A 23,452-nucleotide genomic window follows, 5' to 3' on the forward strand; every position below is an offset into this window, starting at 1 on the left:
CACAGACTTTGACTCTGAAATCGACTCTGTGCCCTGTGCTAGAGTTGGGAAATCAAAAACCCATCCTTAAAGCATAGTAAGTGCACAGCCAATTGTGCAATGCCACTCATTCTAGTCCCAAATTAAACTAGGTATAGATTACCTACCTCAGCTGAGTGCATACACCTGGACAATTGTTAGTACAAAATAGTTATACTCAGCAAATTTTAGACAAGAATAAACAGGAGAATGGGCCCCGTAACATCTGCATAGCCCTGCAGAGGGGAGGAACAATTTCATGTACACATGAAAATCATTCCACGGGAGAACAGCGCCTGGCCCTCACACCACCCTGGGCCTGTCCTCAGAGGATCTCCCAGAGGGGGGTGTGGAAGGGGGGTAAAATCACTGCCAAGCCTGTATGAGGGACTGACAACAAGACAGATCTGTTCTCAGGCCACCACGGAGGATTCTGAAAACAGTTCACAAAGCCCTCTTCTCCTCAGGATCCCCTGGGTTAGTAACAGGCCTCTGGCTCAACAAGTCTCATAAAGCCCCTCTCCCAAGTCCAAAACTCTGACACTCCAGGGTGACTGCTAGCAGGACACCTGAAGGACGTGGCACATACAGACCACGAGCACTGGCTACTACTGTTGAAGACTCCATGCTGCAGACAGGCTGAAAACTTAGTTTCTCCCAAAAAAATGCCCACTTTGTCATTCCAGAGGAACCTTCTGGGCAAATAAGCAACAGAAGAGCATGATGGGCTTACTACACCCATGGTTATGTAGAAACTTCTCTGATGACGGAACTGCTCTGCTAAAAGGCATCACGTGGACCTACCTTTTAAATCGGTCATTTCCACCCAACCTAAATCCGGCAAGTCAAGAGGTTCTCCAGTGGAGAGAGTCTGGACATCGGAGGGAAAGAGCAGCTCACTTCTATAGTCGTGGCAGTGGAGGGTGGAGAGAAACACCCCTGCTGTACTGCACTCATCAAATGAGGCTGCTGTCTTCTGGAACATGGGATCAATCTGAGCACAAAAACAGAGGGAACCCAGAATTATGGGATGTAGCCATAGGAAATAGAAAATCTCATTCACTGGACCCTGCTCATTCGCAGCTGCATATACTGGATTGAAATGTCTCTGCACATGATCAAAAAAGGGGGAGGGCCTTTCTAACTGATCAGGTAAAATCCCATCCCACTTCAAAAGGAGGGCTGTACATGGTCAGATGGATAAATGTACACAGTAAATGGTGACAAGCTTATACCGTGTCAATCTGTTTGTTTACAAACAACCCAATCAAAAAATGGGCAGAAGACTTAAACAGACATTTCTCCAAAGAAGACATACAGATGGCCAACAAACACATGAAAAGATGCTCAACATCACTAATTATTAGAGAAATGCAAATCAAAACTACAATGAGGTATCACCTCACACCGGTCAGAATGGCAATCACCTAAAAATCCACAAACAATAAATGCTGGAGAGGGTGTGGAGAAAAGGGAACCCTCCTACACCGTTGGTGGGAATGTAAATTGATACAGCCACTATGGAGAACAGAATGGAGGTTCCTTAAAAAACTAAAAATAGAACTACCACTTGACCCAGCAATCCCACTCCTGGGCATAGACTCAGAGAAAACCATAATTCAAAAAGATACATACACCCCAATGTTCACTGCAGCACTAATTACAATAGCCAGGACATGGAAGCAACCTAAATGTCCATCAACAGAAGAATGGATAAAGAAAATGTGGTACATATATACAATGGAATATTACTGAGCCATAAAAAGGAAGGAAATTATGCAATCTGCAGAGATGTGGATCGACCTACAGATTGTCATACAGAGTGAAGTCAGGAAGAGAAAAATATTGTATACTATCACTTATTTGTGGAATCTAGAAAAACGATATAGATGAACTTATTTGCAAAGCAGAAATAGAGACACAAACGTAGAGAACAGAAGTATGGATACCGGGGGGGAAGTGGGTGTAGGATGAATTGGGAGATTGGGATTGACATATATACACTATTGATACTATGTATAAAATAGATAACTAGGGCTTCCCTGGTGGCGCAGTGGTTGAGAGTCCGCCTGACGATGCAGAGGACACGGGTTCGTGCCCCGGTCTGGGAAGATCCCACATGCCGCAGAGCGGCTGGGCCCGTGAGCCATGGCCACTGAGCCTGCGCGTCCGGAGCCTGTGCTCCGCAACGGGAGAGGCCACAACAGTGGCCCGCGTACCGCAAAAAAAAAAAAAAAGATAACTAATGAGAACATACTGTACAGCACAGGGAACTCTACTCAATGCTCTGTGGTGACCTAAATGGGGAGGAAATCCAAAAAAGAGGGGATATATGTATACCTATAGCTGATTCACTTTGCTGTACAGCAGAAACTAACACAACATTGTAAAGCAACTATACTCCAATAAAAATTAATTTTAAAAAAATCTGGTAATTTACAATATACCTGGACAGTATCCTTCTGCTGGTCTCTTTCCACGGCCACCGTTTTTAAACATCTATCTCTAGTAGAATGCTACCACAACAAATTCCGCTGACTTAAAGAAGCCTGTGTGATGGATCTGTTCGCAGAATCCCATCACTCCTCTGAACAGAAATATTTTCAAAGATTTGGAAGAACACGAGTAAGAGATCCGGGCAAAGGACAGGCAGAGTCCGCAGGGTTAGATGTCCGGGTTGAACATGGGAGAGGTTGTCAGAAGACCCCCAAGGCTGGGGTCAAGGAGCAGGAGTGGCATAACCACGTGTCACCAAGCCCCAAAGGAGAACAGGGCAAGGCACATGCATGTGTGGCAAGAGGGCAGAAGCCACCTGGGACTACAGGAGGCCCGGTGACAGGAAAAAGGTCAGGTACCAGGTTCACAGGTCTTCCTCATGTCTCAGGATGTGGCTACCATGGAGAGAGGGGCCCTTAATTCTGAGGACAGGTGTTGCTCTCTGGCTCTTTTCCGGCCCCCTTAACCCTGAGCCCAACCTCACCAGAATTGAGTCTTCTCTCACCTCCCGATTCACTGCCACCAATATAACCCTCGCCTGAGTTAACCCTTGTCTCTGGTCTCTCCTACTTCTTTTCCTAAAAATACCAGTGGTGCTATTCCCATTCCCTTCCTCAAATGCTCACCAGAGCAATGGTTTCCCACCTGGACCCCAACACCCCCAGAGGTCTCATGTAGTTAATGAAACTCAGCCTTTCAAAGAGTCAACACGGAAACTGTACACTGGCCCACATTAAAGCTGAAACGCTAAGATAACTTTCCTCACTTTTGCCTAGAATTAGATCATGTCAGTGTGAGAACAATGGTTCTTTCATGTAAATTAGATTTGACTTACATCTTTGAGTGATTTGTGAGAAAATGAATTATTGCCGACTGTACAGTCTGGATAAATGAACTCTTTGAAACAAGGATCCCAGCAAGGAAGAGAAACAGTAAGAGAAGGCCTTGGTAGACAGCAGACTACATGACAAAGTCTAGGGTTGTTTCAGCCTCATGAGAAAATCCACAGCTCTAGCCCAACGTGCACACTGTCCAGCTTCCTAAGGAACCAGAACTTTTCCTGCTTCGTGGCCTTTGCTTACGCCTCTGCCTAGAATCACCTTCTTGTCACCACCTGACAAACATCTACCCTCCCTTCACAGCCCAGTTCAAATCTCACCTCTTCCGGAAACTCTGACCTCCACCCACTCTGGTCTCCTGAGTATGTGCCTTGACCTTCCTTACATTGTGTCTATTTGTGCCCTCCTGGTCTGAAGGACTGGAGCATAATCAGGCTGGAATCCCTGTGACAGCAAGAATTCTGCACACAGCAGAGAGCTGTGTCCGAGATAGATCAGCTCATATACAAACAATGGTTCTCAGCTGGTCCAGACACACCCACAGAACACTTGCTGTCTAATCTCCCACCATTGCCAAGAGAATGCAGGTTCAATGAATAGCTGAAACTTCAGATTCTAAGTTTGTGCCCACCACCCCCCCTTCTTTTTTAGCTTCCAAACTTTCACTTATTCTACGTTTACCACAGATTACAGAGCAAAAAAAGCTTCCCAGGATTGAGGTTCTCGGTGTTTCTTCAAGATTCTGTTGTCTTCACTTGCATAAATAGACCAAAGCCCGACAGCCGCAGGCTTGAAGGGAGCAGCTTGCTGCTCTTTCGTCCTCTCTTTAGAACAATGGGAGAGGCCAGTGCAAGCCTCCTCAGGCTCCCTAGAATTGGGTCTACCTGGGAAGACACAAGATGGTAGGAAAAGAGAATTTCCAACCATGCTGCTGAATTGAACATTTCAGTGTAGAACCAAAAGCACAAGCAAGAATGATGGTGAAGGAAATATTCAGATTACCTGGGAAGGTGAAAAAACAAGGAGAATTGGAGAAGGGAAGGTTAGGTGGGAGAGGATTTTATGGCTCCCCTTCAGATGTGTACAACATATTACCATGGATAAAGGCACTTTGACAAATACTGACCCACTAACACAAAACTCAGGGATATCTGTTTTTGGTTTGACAAAGTGAGATTCGGAGACTTTTCCCAGGCCACACAACTAAGACAGTAAAACCAGGATCTGAACTTTACATGGTCTGCCTCCAATGCTGACCCATAGATAGAAAAAAAGAATACAGCTCCCTCCCCTAAAAAGCCTGGCCCCCTCACCTCTACCCTGGCTCTTGGGCCTCAGCCTCGGGGCCCTGCCGCAGCCATCGCCATCCGCACACAGTCCTCACCCTAGCACGGGCTGGAGAACCGTCCTGCCCGGACCCCATCAGCCAGAGTGAACGCAGCCAGGCCCCTCACTCCCGGCCACCACACGCTCAGCCTCACCACTACCATCCGCCTGAGACGATATCCTCTCAAGGGGGTGGGAACTGGTTTCTGGGGGAAGGTGAGAAATATCTTAGAAATCACAATAATTTGTGCCTCTCCAACCTTGACCTTACCTTGCAAAATTGTATTCCTTTGGAATTAATTTCAAGGAAGAGGGATAGGAACAAAACATCTAAAAAGGCTCAGTGGTGTGTGTGTGGGGGGGTGTCATGACGAAAGCCTGGGAAGCACTGCTCTAAGGAAACACGGTATTGCCCGAGGACACCGTCTCCCCAGCACAGCTGCTTCCTCTCCCGCAGCCCTCACACTGCTGGCCTAGACGTCAGATAGGTGATTTCCTTGCACCTCATCGCAGCTTCCAGACTATTCTCCTTCCCAATTCCTATAACCCTCACCTTTGAATGTAACATCAGACTCTACCACCCTGTTGCAATCACCTTCTAGTCCCCAGGTCACAACCCTACCCCCTTCCTAGAAGATTTTAATATTAGCTCTGACTCACTCCTGTTCTCCAACTTTACTGCTGTTGTGGTTTCCGGTAATTTCACTATCCATGTAGACCCATCCAATATTCTGGCCTCTCAGTTCCTTGATATCCTCTCCTTCAGTGGTCTTGTGCTTCATCCTAAGAACCCCAAGACTCATGGGATCCTAGCATGACCCCCTGCCTCCTCTGCCTTTTGCTCCCTGGCCTGTTTTCTGAATTGAATCATTAACCAGGACTGCAACCTCTCTGTACGCTCAATTCCAAGTGCCCCTCTCTGACAACCACCTCTTGTCTTTCCAGACTACACCTTCTTGTCTCCAATGCCTAGATGCCTTTGGTCCCATCAGGCCCTACAGTCTACTGGTCACATGGCTGTCCTTCACACACCTCTTTTCCCAGCTAAAATTCCACAAGCAATGATCACAACCACCCCCTTGCCTACACTTTCAGCTCCAGCGCCCCTTTCAGCTGTGTCACATTCACTCAGCTAAACACAATCCTTTGTTAAATCTAACTTTCTGCCTACTCCATGCTTGCACCCACACAGCCAGTCATGGCTGGAGAAAGACACAAAGTCATGGAACTTCCCTGGTGGTCCAGTGGTTAAGAATCCACCTTCCAATACAGGAGACGCAGGTTCCATCCCTGGTTGGGGAACTAAGATCCCACATGCTGCGGGGCAACTAAGCCTGCGTGCCACAACTACTGAGCCCATGTGTTTTGAAGCCTGTGCGCCACAACTAGAGAGAAGCCCACGCATCACAACGAAGAGCCTGCACACCTCAACGAAAGACCCGCATGCTGCAATGAAGATCCCATGTACCACAACAAAGACCCGACAGAGCCAAAAAAAAAAAGACACAGTCATGCTGACTGACCTCACTATAAATCCATCCTCCAGTGCCCTCAGGGAAACCCTAAGTGTTGTCTAGCCATCAAACTACATTTCCCTAGTCCCTCCACTCTCCCATCTTCCTAGATGACTCCCTACTACCTTATCCTCTCTTCAAACCTCCAACACTTTCCTCCTCTATACTGTCAGTTGAAGATCTGGCTTATTTCACTGATGGGGGTGGGAGTGGGGGGTGGAAGGGGAAGCACAACCAGAAGAGAATATCCAGGATGCACCCATGTGCACACACTCAAGCCCCACCTCTCATCAGCCACTGTGCTCCTCAGACAAGCCCCATCCAAGCCATCCAATCCTTGCCCTTCTCACCTGCTCAAACACCACCCTAGAATTTCTCCTCCCTTTTCTGTGCCATCAATAATTCCTACTCCACTAGACTGTTGCCATCAACAAGTAAACATGCTGATAATTCTCCCATTTAAAAAAACAAACAACAACAAAAAGGCATTTTTCACAGAACTAGAATAATTATAAAATTTGTATGGAAACACAAAAGACCCCAAATAGCCAAAACAATCCTGAGAAAGAAGAACAGAGCTGGAGGATTCACACTCTCAGACTTCAGACTATACTACAAAGCTACAGTAATCTAAACAGTATGGTATTGGCACAAAAAACAGACACATAGATCAGTGGAACAAGATAGAAAGCCCAGAAGTAAACCCACGCACTTATGGTCAATTAATCTATGAAAAAGGAGGCAAGAATAAACAATAGAGAAAAAAATGATCTCTTCAGTAAGTTGTGGTAAGAAAACTGGACAGCTACATACAAAAGAATGAAGTTAGAACACTTTCTAACACCATACACAAAAATAAACACAAAATGGATTAAAGACCTAAATGTAAGACTGGAAACCATGAAACTCCTAGAAGTATACACAGCCAGAACACTTTTTGACATAAATTGTAGCAGTTATTTTTTTGGATCTGTCTCCTAAGGCAAAGGAAACAAAAGCAAAAATAAACAAATGAGACCTAATTAAACTCAAGCGCTTTTGCACAGCAAAGGGAACCACTGACAAAATGAAAAGACAACCTACTTGACTGGGAGGAAATAATTGCAAATGACATGACCGATAAGGGGTTAATATCCAAAATATATAAACAGCTCATACAACTCAATATCAAAAACAACAAACAACCCAATCAAAAAATGGGCAGAAGATGTAAACAGACATTTTTCCAAAGAAGACACACAGATAGCAAACAGACACACAGAAAGATGTTCAACACTGCTAATCATCAGAGAAATGCAAATCAAAACTAAAATGAGAGGCCTTCCCTGGTGGCGCAGTGGTTGAGAGTCCACCTGCCGATGCAGGGGACACGGGTTCGTGCCCTGGTCTGGGAAGATCCCACATGCCGCGAAGCGGCTGGGCCCGTGAGCCATGGCCGCTAAGCCTGCACGTCCGGAGCCTGTGCTCCGCAACGGGAGAGGCCACAAGAGTGAGAGGCCCGCGTACCACAAAAAAAAAAATAAAAGACGATAAACAGGGTCTTCCCTGGTGGCGCAGTGGTTAAGAATCTGCCTGCCAATGCAGGGGACACGGGTTCAAGCCCTGGTCCAGGAATATCCCACATGCCGCAGAGCAGCTAAGTCCGTGGGCCACAACTACTGAAGCCCGCGTGCCTAGGGCCCATGCTCCACAACAAGAGAAGCCACTGCAATGAGAGGCCCGTGCACTGCACTGAAGAGTAGCCCCCACTCACTGCAACTAGAGAAAGCCTGTGTGCAGCAAGAAAGACCCAATGCAGCCAAAAATAAAATAAATTAATTAAAAAAAAAAAGACCACAAATAACAAATGCTGATAAGTATGTGGAGAAAAGGAAACCCTTGTATATAGTTGGTGAGAATGTAAATTAGTGTAGCCACTATGGAGGGTTTCAAAAAAACTGAAAACAAAACTACTATTTGATCCAGCAATTCCACTCCTGGGTATATATCTGAAGAAAACGAAAACACTGATTTGAAAAGATACATGCATCCCAATGTTCATAGAGACATTATTTACAAGAGCCAAGATATGGAAGCAAACAGATGTTGCTACAATTTAAAAAAAAATTTTGCTATTAAAAACAATTTCAGTGAACATTCTTGTACCTGTTTGCATTCTTCTGGGAGTATATTTGTAAGAAAATATACACACGCACACACAATGGAATACTACTTAGCCATAAAAAAAAAAATGATGTTTCGCTGTTTGCAACAGCATGGCTGGACCTCGACATGGCTGGAGGTTATTATGCTTAGTGAAATAAGCCAGACAGAGAAAGACAAATACTGTATGTTATCACTTATATGTGAAATCTAAAAAATAAAACAAAGGAATGTATATAACAAAATAGAAACAGACTTAAAGATATAGAGAACAAACTAGTGTTTACCAGTGGGGAGAGGGAAAGGGAAGGGGCAAGATAGGGGTAGGGGATTAAGAGGTACAAATTACTATGTAAAAAATAAATAAGCTACAAGAATATATTGTGCAGCACAGGGAATAGAGCCAATATTTTATAACTTTAAATGAAGTATAATCTATAAAAACTTTGAATCACTGCGTTGTACACCTGAAACTAATATAACATTGTAAATAAACTACACCTCAAAAATAATTTTTAAAAATTAAAAAAGAATATACTGTGCAAATATTCCCATGTCAATAAATACTACATCATTCTTTAAAAAAACAAAAACAAAAACAAAAAAACACAAAAACTCAGGACCTTACTTTCCCTTGCCATTCCATTACTCTGCCCCAATTTATAGCAAAACTCTTCTAAAAAACTGCCTCCCTTCCCATTTATTTCCCCCTGCCCAATTCATTTTGAAAAATTTCAAACCTACAAGAATGTTGAAATAGTAATATGAATCTCTGTGTAACTTTTACCTAGATTTCCCAACAGGTAACATTTTTCATATTTGCTTTCTCCCTGTACCCTTTCTCCCTGTACATTTTTCATATTTGCTTTCTCCCTGTACTCCCATATTTGTAAACCAAATATGAAAAATGTTACCTGTTGGGAAAAGGTAACAGGTAACAGGTAACATGGCTCTATTCCCTGTGCTGTACAATATATTCTTGTAGCTTATTTATTTTATACATAGTAACTTCCAACCTTCTTGGAAGTAGATATTGCAAGACTTTGCCTCTCTGGCAGTTATTAAGCTATTGCCACTCAGCTCCAAACCTACCTTCTATACTTTGCTCTGTGATGCTGGACTGGAGACCACACTTCAGCTGTGCCAGCAGCTCCCTATTGGGCTCCACCAAAAGGGGGCACTAGAGGGAGATGGCAGGGCTGGAGGAAGGAGAAGGGACAGACTTCCTTCTGCAGGATTCCTGTTCCTGGGAGTGTCACCCAGCAGTGATTCACCAACCCAGCAGCAGCAGGTCCTACCTGGGCAGTAGCTGAATTTAACTTGTACTTTTTCCTTATACTCACAGAACCAACCTCGCTGGGTGTCAATAAGAGACACCAGCACCAGTGGGCATTCCCTCCTCAGACATCTGGGTCCTGGGCCCCCAAGCCCCTCCTCCAAACTCGGGGACACCAGCATCAGCCAAGCAGCACCCCTTCCTTGGAGGTCTGAGCTGCAGCTCCCCAGGGCCCCTTCGCCAAGCTCACCATGGCCTCAGGCTGCCCCATTTGACCCGGTTGACCACTCCATCCTCCCTAAAACACTCATTTCAATACCACACTCTCCTGGTCTTCCCCCACCTACTGGACGTTGCTTATTCAGCTCTCTGAACTGTGAAGACAGGGGTATCCGGGCCCAGTCCTTTTTCCACATACACTTATTCCCTTGGTGATCAATTCCAGTCTCATGATTTTAATTACTAAGGTAAGAGAAAGAAAGAGGAAGAAATAATCTAGTCCATCGTTGGTGGGATGCAGGTAAGAGAAAGAAATAATCTAGTTCATCGTTGGTGGGAGAGTAAGTTGGTATAACCTTTTTGTGAGGGCAATGGAAATTTCATGTCTCAGAATTTTCTTACAAATATACTCCCAGAAGAATGCAAACAGGTACAAGAATGTTCACTGAAATTGTTTTTAATAGCAAAAATTTTTTTAAATTGTAGCAACATCTGTTTGCTTTAAATTAACTGCTAATTTATAAAGAGGCCTCTGGTACCATTCCTTTAAGAAGATTCCTCAGGATTTGCTAAATCATGAAAAGTTGTTTAGAGCATGGACTCTGGAGCCAGACCACTTAGTTTCAAATCCCAGTTTACTTACTAATTACGTCATCTTGGACAAGTTACTCCACAGCCCTGAACCTCAATTACCTCTTCATAAAATGTAGCAAGGATGTTGTAAGGACAGAATGGGTTAACACAGGACACGGGCCTTGGGCAGCACGGTGTGCCTGGTAGACACACAATAAATGTTAGCTGTCATCACCACTGCTGCATGTACTACAGAAGAAAATTAATATTTTAATCAATTGGTTTTCTCAGTAATTTGCCATCTCGTTCTACTCAATCATTCTGAAATACTGAGGGAAAAGCAGGGACCTACCCCTGTCAGTCTTCGCTGTAAAGCTAAAGGATGACAATGCAGAGACACCAGCTGAATATTTTACTCCCTGGAGGCCTGAACAAGCACATAGCAGCAAGTTTCTGCCACTGAGCCTCTGAATTAGTCAGAGACTACACTGGGCACACAGTTTCTCACCTCACACTTTCGATCTGCTTCGGAGACGTTGAGGTTGTTTATATTCGGCTCGATGGTTTTGTACAAGTGCTTCTTCCTTGGCTTTGGAGCCTTCTTGGTTGTTCCTGTTTCGGTTGCACTTCCATCTACAAGGAGTAAGACCGTGCACTGCAGGGGCTGCTTTGGAGCACGTAACTGAACTTATCAATTCAAGTTCTTCAAAACTCTAGAGAGTGATCGTAATTAAAACACATGCCATCCGCTCAAAGCAGCAGGCACGTCTAATCCGCAGCTTAGGGAGAAACCAAACTACTAGATTAAGTATTTGGTTTCTGATACAAGTCAATTTCCAAAGACTCCCCAAATCAGAAGCTCCCTAGTTGGTGATGTTTACTCAATCTTGTCTAAATAAAATCTGAAAGCTTTTATAAGGTCCTTCTCTTTTCCAAAGAAAAACAAATCTAGTGTTTGAGTATCTTCTCAAATATAATTCTGAAAACATCCATGTCTTCAACAGAATGAGAGAAGTGAATTCTTATGACTTCATTTCAGTATGTTACTCAAATAACTACCTGCAACACCCTTTAAAAAAGCCCCTTACATCCAGATCCCAACCCATGTACCTGCACCATGGCCCTCTTCTTCTTCCGGAGATGGTGCATCCTTGCCCAGCCCACCAAGGACTCTGTATACATCAGCATGGACGGCATCTACGCGCACAGCATAGATCTTGGTGCTGGCATCCAGAGTGCCGGCAGCCACCTAGTCAAACAAGCAGAGCTGTACTCACGGTGATCATAAAAAAGGAGCAGCTGAACGGGAAAACAAAGCGATCTGCATAAAATATGTACTTGCCCTTAAGAAAAAAATGCAAAAGATTCCCCTAACACAGGGAATAAAAAAAATAACAGATATTTTCTCTACATTTCATCAGTTAAGGAAAGAAAGTAAAGTAGCTAATAAAATGTCTTAAACAAGGAAGGCTCTCGTGTATTTGTAGAATTCAGTTATTGTGCTATGCTAAGGATTAGCAATCACTAGCATTAATTCAGATGCAAGAGAAGGTGAACATCCTTCTTACTTTAAAGTTGGTCGGTTCGGCATCTTTCTGTTTAAGAATCTCTGACATAAAATCAATCAAGTGCAAGCCAAAAGCATTCTTGGTGGTGATTTTCTGAAAACAGAAAGTTTTAGAAAGGTTTGTTATTTATAGCCTATGCTCACATAAATAATGCTACCCTGTCATGGGAAGCTAAACTTTTAAACAGGAATATCCCACATCTCAACACAGATATCCATTCCCACAAACATCTGGTGATACAGCTAAATCCATGTGTGTACTTCCTCATTCTCAAGGTCTGGAGTGACAGCACACAATTCCTGAGTGTTCCTGTGTGCAGGTCCTATTCTAAGCACTGACACAGAGGGGCTCAGTGACCCTAAGAACAACCCTCAGGCAAGGACTATTCTCATTCCCATTTTACAGAGGAGGACCACCCTGCAGCACAGTGGCTGAGTGACTTGCCAAGGCCACGCAGATTTGTAAGTGACAGGATTCCAACTCAGGCTAGATGTAGGGCTCACAATTAGCCCACAACCCTACTATCTATCTACTATCTAGCTCCAGAACTACACTATTAACCCCTAGTGTGCTGCCTCGTGACACACCGCAGGGGGCAGGCAACTTGTCAGAGGGACACCAAAGGTCTATAAGAAACAGTAAAACCACATTGAAAACACCAGCACTGAGAAGAGTCACTAGAGAATAAAAGTGCACAATCACTGATCATGCATTCTCTACAGAATCAAGAAGACTAGATCTCCTCTCTGATCAAGCTGCAAAATCGTCACTGCTTAAACCCGCAGATACTCACGTTTTCAGCAGACAGTTTGATACAGGTGGAGTAATGCTCAGTAATCTGCGTGTTTGTAAACTTAGGAATCGTAGCTGAAACATCAACATTCCTAAAGGAAAAAAAAAACAACTCTGGCAAGGATCAACGACACTGGATCTTTTCAAAATCCAGACCCAGAATCCACAAGGTATTGTGGTAATGCAAACCCACGTAACCCACCACAACAAGGCAGCCCAGCGCCCACTCACCTACTGGAGGGGGAGGCCAGCAAATGAGGTGAGTCTGTGCTGAACTGCAGGTCAAAGACCCTGGAGCGCCTCCGCTGCAGCCGCTCCTTCTCATCGTCATTCTGAGGAAAGTCTTCAAGGACTGGGGTGCCAGGAGTATTGAGAGGGGCCTTCCTGGGCAGGGCCATGGAGAACACCTGCTCTGAGGGTGAGGAGGTGCTGTGGTGGCATTCACGGGTCCCTGAAGGAGAGTTCTTCATTGTGGCTGACAGCAGTGGAACAAAACACTTGCTCAGGAAACCTTAAGCAGGACATTTCCTACGTCTAAACAGGGGCTGGGACCTGTCCTAGGGTGGAAGTTCACAGCACATTTCCCACCAAGATCTTTTCCAACTCTAATATTCTATGGCTAGAACCTCTGTAGTTCGGGTTTCTTGGGGGGTGATGGGTTTCTGATGCTTCCTGCCAATCTGGACAAATATCCACTGTGCAGCTACTGCCAACCTAAAGCACTATATGGGATATAACAGTGGTAAGAAAAAGCCGCCGCCTCTGACAAGCTCACAGACCAGCAGAACAACAGATATATACAACCATGATGACAGGCAAGAGAGAAAAGATAAGATGCTGACATAAGGGTGAGGGATGGGCTATCATGTCAGACAGACTAGGTTCTAATCCCAGCAGGGAGACAGAATAAGCAACACAAATTTGTAAACTAAATAAATATTCCAAAGAACTGCCCACAGATTACTTGCTAACTGCAAAGGGTAAAATGTCTTTTACAACGAAAGATCTAGCAGTCACCACGTTAACCAAACAATCAGATGTAGCCTCTCTAAAAATGAGACAACTTGAAACTTACTCATCTCCTTACAGGACAAAATATGAAATTCAGAGCATCATCCATAAAATACTTTGCCAAATATGCTTAACCTAAATTTAACCAAGACTTTAAATCTAACTTCCAGTTTATAAGAAATATAAGGGCTAGAGAACAAGTTAAATGATATCAGAAACAAACATTTAGACAATTCCAGAATATAGGACAGTTAGCTCTTAAAAAAGTCAATGTCAAAAAAAAGAAAAAAGAAAAAAAAAGTCGGGGATTCTTCTTGAGCAAAAGAAACCAAAGAGTCATACAAACCAAAAATAACCTCTGAACTTTCAGCCAATCCTTGGTCAAACAAAAAAATTAACTATAAACAACATTTTGGGGATAAACAGCGAAATCTGGAATATAGTCTGGATATCAGGGAACATTAGGGAATTGATTTTTATTTTCTTAGGTGTGATAATGATATAATGGTATGTAGAAGAATATCTTTACTTTTGGAAGATGCATAGGAAACAACTTAGGGGTGATATGACATGGTGTGTGCAACTTTCAAATGAATCAGTCAAAACAGTGTGTGTGTGTGTGTGTGTGTGTGTGTGTGTGATAGAGAGGAAAAATATGGCAAAATGTTAACAATTGGGTTTAAGTTGTGAGTGTGAGGCTATTTACTGTCTAAGTTTTTCAACGTCCCTGTATGTTTGAACACTTTCATAATAAGAAGTTAGAAAATGGATGGCATGTTAGATGGAGATAAAAGCCATGGGGAAAAGTAAAGCATGGAAGGGGAATAAAGAGGACTGGGGAATGGAGGTGGGAGGTCATTTTTAATATAGTGTCAAGGAAACGTTTCAGCAAGAAGGTGACATCAGAATCAAGACCGTGCAGATATTTGCAGGAAGCTACATGGAAGCAGGGGAAACAGCAAGTACAGAGGCAGGAACATGCCTGGCACGTTTGAGGGGCCAGTGTGGCGGAAGCAGTGAGAGGGAAGCACGGAAGTGAGAGAGGTCACAGGGTGTAGATCTGCGGGGCCTGGTAGGGCAGGAGCACCAATCAGTCAGAATCAGAATAAGGGAGGGACGGCCGGTAGGGGTGTATGAGCCTTACTTATGGGCTACTGTAAAGACCTGGGCTTTCATGAGCAGTGAGAAGAGAAGTGATTGGAAGGTGGTGAGAAGAGGAATAAAGTGATCTAACTTATGCTTCACGAAGATCCCTATGGCTATTCTGTTGAAAACTGAAAGGACGAGCAGGAAGACCAATTAGAAGGCAACTACCAACAACCAGGATAAGAGATGCTGGTGGCTCACACCAGAGAGGGGGCAGTGGAGGTAGGCAGTGGTCAGACACCGGATATAGTCTCAAGGTAGAGCCAACGTGATTTCCTGATGAATTAAATGTGGGGCATGAGAAAAAACAGAAGAATGAAGGATAACTACAACACTACCCTGAACAACTGATGAAATGGAGTTGCCAGGACCTGAGAGAGGAAGACTACAGGAGAAGCATATTTGTGGGGAAAGGAGGCAAGGTCAGGGCTCAGTTTGGGGCCTGCTGGATTTGAGAGACTTACTAGTCATCCAACTGGGGTAGAGAGCCAGATATTTAAGTCTAGAGTTGAGGGGAAAGTTCTGGGCTGGATATATAAACGTGGATGTTGTAACCATAGAGAGGGTATTCAAAGCCGTAAGACTAGATGAGAAGACCAAAAAATGAGGACAAATAGAAAAAAGCAGAAGGCTGAGTCCTAGAATACTTCAAAAGTTTAAAGAGAAGGAAACGAGGAATCAGTGAAGAGATGAGGAATGTGTAGCTAGTGAAGGAGAGTGTGGCATTCCACAAGTAGGTGAAGAAAATATTTCAGGGGAGGAAGGAGTAATGAACTATGTCAAATGCAGCTGACAGGTCAAATGAGATGAGGACAGAGAATTGATCATTAGATTTAGCAACCCATAGGTTATTGACAAGAGCAGTTTTCCTTGAGTGCAGGGTGACAAAGAGAAAGTCAAACAGGCACAGATTCAAGAGAAGATAGGAGGGACAAAAAAAGGGAGATGGGAGAAGAGAAATTGGAGAGAGAAAATGGAGACATGGTTTTCAAGGACTCATGCTGTAAAGGAAGAAGAGAAATGGGAGGAAGGCAGTTGAAAGGGAAGTGAGGTCAAGAAACTAATTTTAAAATGAAAAAAATAAAACCCAGCTTGGTAGAAAAAAATGAAGCAAACAGACTGTATTAGTCTCCTAGTGCTGCTATAACAAATTACCACAAACTTAATGGTACATAGAACATAAATGTATTCTCTTGCAGTTCATGAGTCAGAAGTCTAAAGTCAAGGTGTCAGCTGGACTGCATTCTCTCTAGAGGCTTTACGGAAGAATCTGTTTCTTTGCCTTTTTCAGGTTCTAGAGGCCACCTACAATCCTTGGCTTATGGTCCCTTCCTTCCATCACTCCAACCTCTTGCTTCTGTCATCACCTCTCCTTCTCTGACTTTGGCCCTCCTGCATCCCTCTTATAAGGACCATTGTGATTACGTTGGGCCCACCCAGATAATCCAGGATAATCTCCCCATCTCAAGATCCTTAACTTAATCAAATCCACAACTGAAATCATGCCAAGCATCTTTTCCGACCACAACGCTATGAGATTAGAAATCAATTACAGGGAAAAAACTGTAAAAAACACAAACACACGGAGACTAAACAATATGTTACTAAACGAACCTTCACGTTGCAAACCTTCAAAGATGCAAACGTGCATCTGGTTCCAGCAAGGAACAAGAACCTGTGCCATCAATGTCAGGCATGAGTGAAATTGCAGCTTGCCCTCCGTCTCCTATTGCTCATGATCCTGCAGCTCTACCATCTCCCACCTCCTCTCCCTCCTCCAGTGAGTAACGCTTCTTTCCTGTTCCCTCGATGCCAGCCCCTGGATGCCAGCTGTTGTACTGTACTGCTGTACTTTTCAAGTAAGAAAAGACTAAAAATGTTTTATTTTTTGTTTTCTTTATGTATTATTTGTGTGAAAAGTATTAGAAACCTATTACAGTACAGTACTATATAGCCGATTATGTTAGTTGGGTACCTAGGCTAACTTTGTTGGACTTACAAACAAACTGGACTTACGAACACGCTCTCAGAACGGAACTCGTTCATATGTAGGGGACTTACTGTAGTTTCCTTTTGCTGCTGGGACAAATTACCACAAATTTAGTGGTTTAAAACAACACGAATTTACTCTCTTACAGTTCTGGATTTTAGAGTCTGAAATGTGTATCCCAGTGTTTCTGGTATATTGTCAAGGTATTCGTAGGGCTAGCTCCTTCCTGAGACTCTCAGGCCAGAATGCCTTTTCTGGCTTCTAGGGGTGCGTTTCTTACATTTCTTATCATGTAAGAAATAGGCCCCTTCCTTCATCTTCCCAGCCAACAGCTTAGTGTCTTCAAATCTCTCACTGTTTCTGTCTTCACACTACCTTCTCCCTCTCTGAATGTTGTAGCAGTGTTATTTGTAATAGTCAAATAGTGGAAACAATCCAAATACCCATCAACCGGTGAATGGACAGACAAAATGTGGTTTATCCATAAGACTGAATACTATTCAGCAATAAAAAGAAATAAGTTATTTAAAAAAATGGATCACTGAGGAAATCAAAAAATACCTAGAGACAAATGACAATGAAAACATGACAATCCAAAACCTATGGGACGCAGCAAAAGCAGTTCTAAGAGGGAAGTTTGTAGCAATACAATCTTACCTCAGGAAACAAGAAAAATCTCAAATAAACAACCTAACCTTACACCTAAAGCAACTAGAAAAAGAAGAACAAACAAAACTTAAAGTTAGTAGAAGGAAAGAAATCATAAAGATCAGAGCAGAAATAAATGAAATAGAGTCAAAGAAAACAAGAGCAAAGATCAATAAAACTAAAAGCTGGTTCTTTGAGAAGATAAACAAAACCGATAAACCTTTAGCCAGACTCATCAAGAAAGAAAGAGAGAGGACTCAAATCAATAAAATTAGAAGCGAAAAAGGAGAAGTTACAAAGGACACCACAGAAATACAAAGGATCATAAGAGACTACTACAAGCAATTATACGCCAATAAAATGAACAACCTAGAAGAAACGGACAAATGCTTAGAAAGGTACAACCTTCCGAGACTGAACCAGGAAGAAATAGAAAATATGGACAGACCAATCACAAGTAATGAAATTGAAACTGTGATTTAAAAACTTCCAACAGGGCTTCCCTGGTGGCGCAGTGGTTGAGAGTCCGCCTGCCGATGCAGGGGACACAGGTTCGTGCCCCGGTACAGGAAGATCCCACATGCCGCGGAGCGGCTGGGCCCGTGAGTCATGGCCGCTGAGCCTGCGTGTCCAGAGCCTGTGCTCCACAGCGGGAGAGGCCACAACAGTGAGTGGCTGCGTACAGTCTCCAGCTTCCTTGAGCCTCAGGCACTGCCTCCTCCTCTTTGCCACTCCCTTGTTCATTTCCTGTCTTTCCTTCTTTCTCCTGCCCCTGAATAAATGTATGCTCTAAATTCTATTCTTCTTTGGCACTCATATCACCTCAACTGACTGAAAAAACAAAAAACTTCCAACAAACAGAAGTCCAGGACTAGATGGTTTCACAGGCAAATTCTATCAAACATTTAGAGAAGAGTTAGCACCTCTCCTTCTCAAACTATTCCAAAAAACTGCAGAGGAAGGAACACTCCCAAGCTCATTCTGAGAGGCCACCATCACCCTAATACCAAACCAGAACTCAGCCATAAAAAAGAATGAAATAATGGCATTTGCAGTGACATGGATGGACCTAGAGATTGTCATACTGAGTGAAGTAAGTCATACAGAGAAAGACAAATATCATATATCGCTTATATGTGGAATCTAAAAATATGGTACAAATGAACCCACTTACAGAACAGAAATAGTCACAGATGTAGAAAACAAATTTATGGTTACCAAGGGGCAAATGTGGGGGGGGGGGGATAAACTGGGCGATTGGGAATGACATATACACACTACTATATATAAAACAGATAACTAATAAGAACCTACTGTACAGCACAGGGAACTCTACTCAACACTCTGTAATGACCTGTATAGGAACAGAATCTAAAAAAGAGTGGATATATGTATATGTATAACTGATTCACTTTGCTGTACAGCAGAAACTAACACAACATTGTAAGTCAACTGTGCTCCAATAAAATTTAATTTAAAAAATGTTAAAAAATCATATCCACAAAGTCCCTTTTACCATGTAAAACAACATACTCACAGGTTCCAGATATCTTTGAGAGGGCCGTTATTCACAGAGATCATGCAGAAGAAAGGGTAAAAGTTGCTGAACAATGTACTCAAGCAGGTAAAGGGGCTGCCTTGCTGAGAGCATAGAGTCCATCCACAGCAAAAGGAAGGAAGACTGAGAACACAGGCAAAGACGCAGGTAGGGGAGAAGGTACACTGGTGGACTTGCGGATATCTTTTTTTTTTTTTTTTTTTTGGTGGTACGCGGGCCTCTCACTGTTGTGGCCTCTCCCGTTGCGGAGCACAGGCTCCGGACGCGCAGGCCCAGCGGCCATGGCTCACGGGCCCAGCCGCTCCGCGGCATGTGGGATCCTCCCGGACCGGGGCACGAACCCGTGTCCCCTGTATTGGCAGGCAGACTCCCAACCGCTGCGCCACCAGGGAAGCCCGTGGATATCTTTTGATTGCTTTTATTTTCTTAGTAAAATAGGAAGCCGCTAGGGACTTCCCTGGTGGTCCAGTGGGTAAGACTCCACGCTCCCAATGCAGGGGGCCGGAGTTTGATACCTGGACAGGGAACTAGATCCCTCACTCATGCCACGACTAAGAAGTCCACATGCCGCAACTAAGACCCGGAGCAGCCAAAACAAACAAACAAATAAATAAATAATCTTTTAAAAATTAAAGGAAGCAGCTAAAAACCAAAAACTCAGCAGGTAAGGGTGAGGGCTGGGGAGGAGGTACTGGAGATTTCAGGAGAGAAAGGAAGATATGAAATCATCATCTAAAAGGAGAGTGGATGAACCAGGGAATACAGCATGAATGCTGGGCAGCTTTAGGGTTCCCTTGAGACCACTGGGTGCAAGCAGAGTAGGCAGAGTAGGGATTAACCAGAGTTGTGATTTTGTCAAGCAAGTGTAAGGAGGCAAGAAGAGGGCAAGGGGTTTTGGGCATATGAAAGGGAGTGAATACACCAAATGACCACTGAATGTAAGCTAAGTAAGGAGGGGAACAAGGGCAGAGAGGTGAGAGACAGTGAAAAGTAGAAGAATACAGGTCTGCTGGGTCAAAGGATTGTTGGAGTCGGGGAACAAGAGGGAGTAAGCTGGAAAGACAGGAGTGATTGAGAGGCGGGGTGCACTGAGATGACAGAGTGGTGCAGCGACAAGGTCTAGGGTGTGACCACGGTGGTGAGTGGCTATGGCCTATGAGAGTAGGCCAAGAAACAAGATCCTCGGAAGGCAGAGATGAAGGAACTGAGAGACCTGGGGGGAGAGTTTCCAGATTTAAGAATCAGAAGGCTTGGCTTCAAACTCCAGCTCCTTCACTTACTAACTGGAGAAATTTTAAGTAAATGCTCTAAGGGTTTGCTTCTTCATCCTCCAAAGGAGAATAAGAATGTATATCTTAGCTGGTTCAGAATTGGTGATATGAAAAAAATATGCATAATATAACACACATTTTATAGGAACACATTAAAAATAGTGACACACAACAAACACTACAAGGTTGCCCATGTAAGGGGAAGGGAAAGAATGAAGAGTGGGGATAAAAGAGAATTAAAAATACAAGAACAACTTCACATGTTTCCCTGATAGCTTCCCACAAGCTAAAGAGTATGATTAACATAACTCTCAGCTGAGGTCAAAACAAACAAAAAAGAAGAAAGTAAAAATAGGAAGGAGGCAAGAGACATTTTTAGAGACCGAATTAAGAGGACTTGTGACTACTTGAATGTGGGCACTGCAACCAATGGAAGGGAGTTGGACCTTGGGACAAGAGAAAAACAGAAATAGAAAGCACTAAAGGAGGAATTTGTCTAAGAGGGGAACTCAGAATGGGAATTAGAGGCACGCCTTATTTCTCAGAATTGTCTTTCCCTGATTTCTCTCCTTCCCTTTACATTCCCTCCCCATTTCTCTCCTTCCCTTCCCATTATACATTCATTCATTCAGCAGATGGTTACTGAACTCAAAAACACTTTCGGTATCCATTTCAACTCCTACTCATTTTTCAACCCCTCTGATCTGGCTCCCACGCCCACCACCACAGCTTCATGTTGCCAAAACCAATCGTCACTTCTCGGGCTTCATCCCTCTTGAGAGTCAACAGCACTTGAAACAGTTGACAACACTCTGCTTCTTGAAATACTCTTGGCTTCTACAACACCACTCTTTTCTGAGTTTTTCTAGCTCTTCCTTCTCTAACCAGCTTCTAAATGTTGGTCCCAAGTATTTTCTCTACAGGGTCTTCCTAGTGTTCTCACCTGTTCCCATGGTTCTGCCATCTATATGATGATGACCAAATTTACTTCTCAGTCCACAGGCCACTTCCCTGAGCAGCCCATATCACTGCCCTGAGTGTCAAGCTCTTATCCACGTGATTATTGACCCTTTCACCTGACTCAGGTAAGTCACTTACCACGTCCAAAATGTAACTAAATTTCCAAACCTCTTACCAAGACCTACAAAGGCCCTGACTACCTGCCCGACCTCACTCACTGTTCAGTTACAAAATCCTGGTCCTCGCCCATGTCAGTCTCTTTCTCTTTTGCCCGTTTTTTGTACTTGCTCCTTCTGCCTGAACACGTTCCCCAGAATCTGCTTAAAGATCTTCCCTGACTCCCTAATCTAAAGGGACCCTCCCCCGACTCTGCTTTTCTCAATCTGAGTACTCAGCCTCATCTGTAATTATTTCGTTTCCTGTCTGTCTCCCGAACTAAAACACATGCTCTAAGAGGGTGGGATCTTATCTGTTTTGTTCTTTGCTATATCTATGCATCTGACAAAGGTTCTGGCCCGGGGCTTCCCTGGTGGCGCAGTGGTGGAGAGTCCGCCTGCCGATGCAGGGGACAGGGTTCGTGCCCCGGTCCGGGAGGATCCCACATGCCGCGGAGCGGCTGGGCCCGTGAGCCATGGCCGCTGAGCCAGCGCGTCCGGAGCCTGTGCTCCGCAACGGGAGAGACCACAACAGTGAGAGGCCCGCGTACAGCAAAAAAAAAAGAAAGAAAGAAAGAAAGAAAAAGGTTCTGGCCCGAAGGGGGCCCTCAATACTTGTTGAATGAATGTAAAAATAAATACATGCGTATTAAGCATACAGCAGTAACCACAATACTTCCATGGCCCTGAACTAACGTGCATTCCAGGAAAACCTCCTTTTAAAGGAAGAGACACCGCGCAAAATGTAGGAGCCCAGAGAGTAAGGCGTCCCACATCCGGCTCACAGCGGCAAGAGCGGCGCGGGCCGAAGCCGCGTCCTGATTGGCCGAACGCACCCGCCCGCCCACCCTGCGCCGGCCCTCCTCTCCCCCAGCCCGCCTGCCTCTACTTCAGCCGGCGGAGAACAAGGCCAAGGACAAGGCTGAGAATAGCCGCTCTTCCGGCTCAGGCCAGCCCGCCAGCCCCGCCACCCGGAGCACCTCTTCGCACCGGGCCCTTCCCGCCCGCCTCCCACCCACTCAGCCTCACCGGGCCAGGGAGGTCCCATCTTGTCCTCCGCGTCTCCAGAGTTGGTTTTAAATCGCCCGCCGAGACGCCTGAGCGTAGTAACGGCCGTGATGACGCCACCGTGGGCGGGGCCAGAGGCGCGCCTGCGCAGACCGCCTTGGTCGTTCGCGCGAAAAGGGTCGTGACGCGCCGCGTGGCAGTGAGACGACAGGGATTGAGCGCTCCGAGCTCGGGTCCTGGGGGTGGACTGTAATGATCCATGGACGCCCCCGCCACCTCCCCGGAAATAGTATGAAAACTCCCTCCTTTCGAGCGCTAGACGCAGAACTGGGCGCTGGGACCCACCCAGCGTGGAGCGGAGCGGGCAAGGGCTCTACTTTCACGGAATTTACATACTAATGGGGGAGGCAGGTGACTGAGGAAACAAAGGTTGATTTTCCCATCGCGACCTGTGCTATAAGGGCAGCAAAACACTAGGAGGTAGAAAGTGATGATGGGGTGTGGGAGGGAGGTGAGAGGTAGCCGACACCGGAAAGAGGAGTGTTCCAGGCAGGGAAAGAACAGATGCAAAATGTTGTGTGTACATTTTTTTTTTTAATGAAGACCATCGTTTTTATTGATTCTTGTGAAAAGATTCCTGGATATCTTCCTCCCTTTCAAAAAAAATAAGGTTAAGGTCGGAAGTGAGACGAGTATAATGTGCCACCCATCTGTTCATTCTGCTTCATCTCATCCCAAGAACTGTATTACAGGAGAAAAGGCCAGGGCGGTTCCCCCAAATATCCCTCGAACATCCTATAATGTCTTAACACACGTATGGCATTTTATACAGTGCTTCTTCTCCAAGGTGCTGTTGGCATTCAGGGTGAAACAACGCTTGGCCTGTGGGACTCCTGCTCAGCGTCCCTGACACGATTTTCTCGCTAAATGCCAACGGTGCCC

The 23,452-nt window shown here is 44.6% G+C and overlaps 1 protein-coding gene across 3 annotated transcripts in view; it reads right to left on the reverse strand.

Annotated features, from left to right (window-relative positions):
* Positions 1 to 22,614, reverse strand: part of NCAPH (non-SMC condensin I complex subunit H) — a 39,128-nt gene extending 16,514 nt beyond the window's left edge. For 2 of the 3 annotated variants that reach the window (XM_029232080.1, XM_029232079.1), the window contains exons 1-7: positions 22,532 to 22,614; positions 12,995 to 13,238; positions 12,765 to 12,855; positions 11,972 to 12,064; positions 11,514 to 11,652; positions 10,912 to 11,036; positions 823 to 1,012 (exon numbers count right to left, since the gene is read on the reverse strand). In XM_029232080.1, coding sequence (XP_029087913.1) covers positions 823 to 1,012; positions 10,912 to 11,036; positions 11,514 to 11,652; positions 11,972 to 12,064; positions 12,765 to 12,855; positions 12,995 to 13,238; positions 22,532 to 22,550 — 901 coding nt within the window. In that variant the 5' untranslated portion in view covers positions 22,551 to 22,614. Of the gene's footprint in view, positions 1 to 822; positions 1,013 to 10,911; positions 11,037 to 11,513; positions 11,653 to 11,971; positions 12,065 to 12,764; positions 12,856 to 12,994; positions 13,239 to 19,095; positions 19,190 to 22,531 lie in introns of those variants that run through there. The other variant, XM_029232081.1, reaches the window with a different exon arrangement.
* Positions 22,615 to 23,452: the final 838 nt, after the last annotated feature.

This window comes from Monodon monoceros, unplaced genomic scaffold (assembly GCF_005190385.1).
Source record: "Monodon monoceros isolate NGI ecotype Baffin Bay Population unplaced genomic scaffold, NGI_Narwhal_1 Super_Scaffold_19, whole genome shotgun sequence".
NCBI classification, from domain to species: domain Eukaryota; kingdom Metazoa; phylum Chordata; class Mammalia; order Artiodactyla; family Monodontidae; genus Monodon; species Monodon monoceros.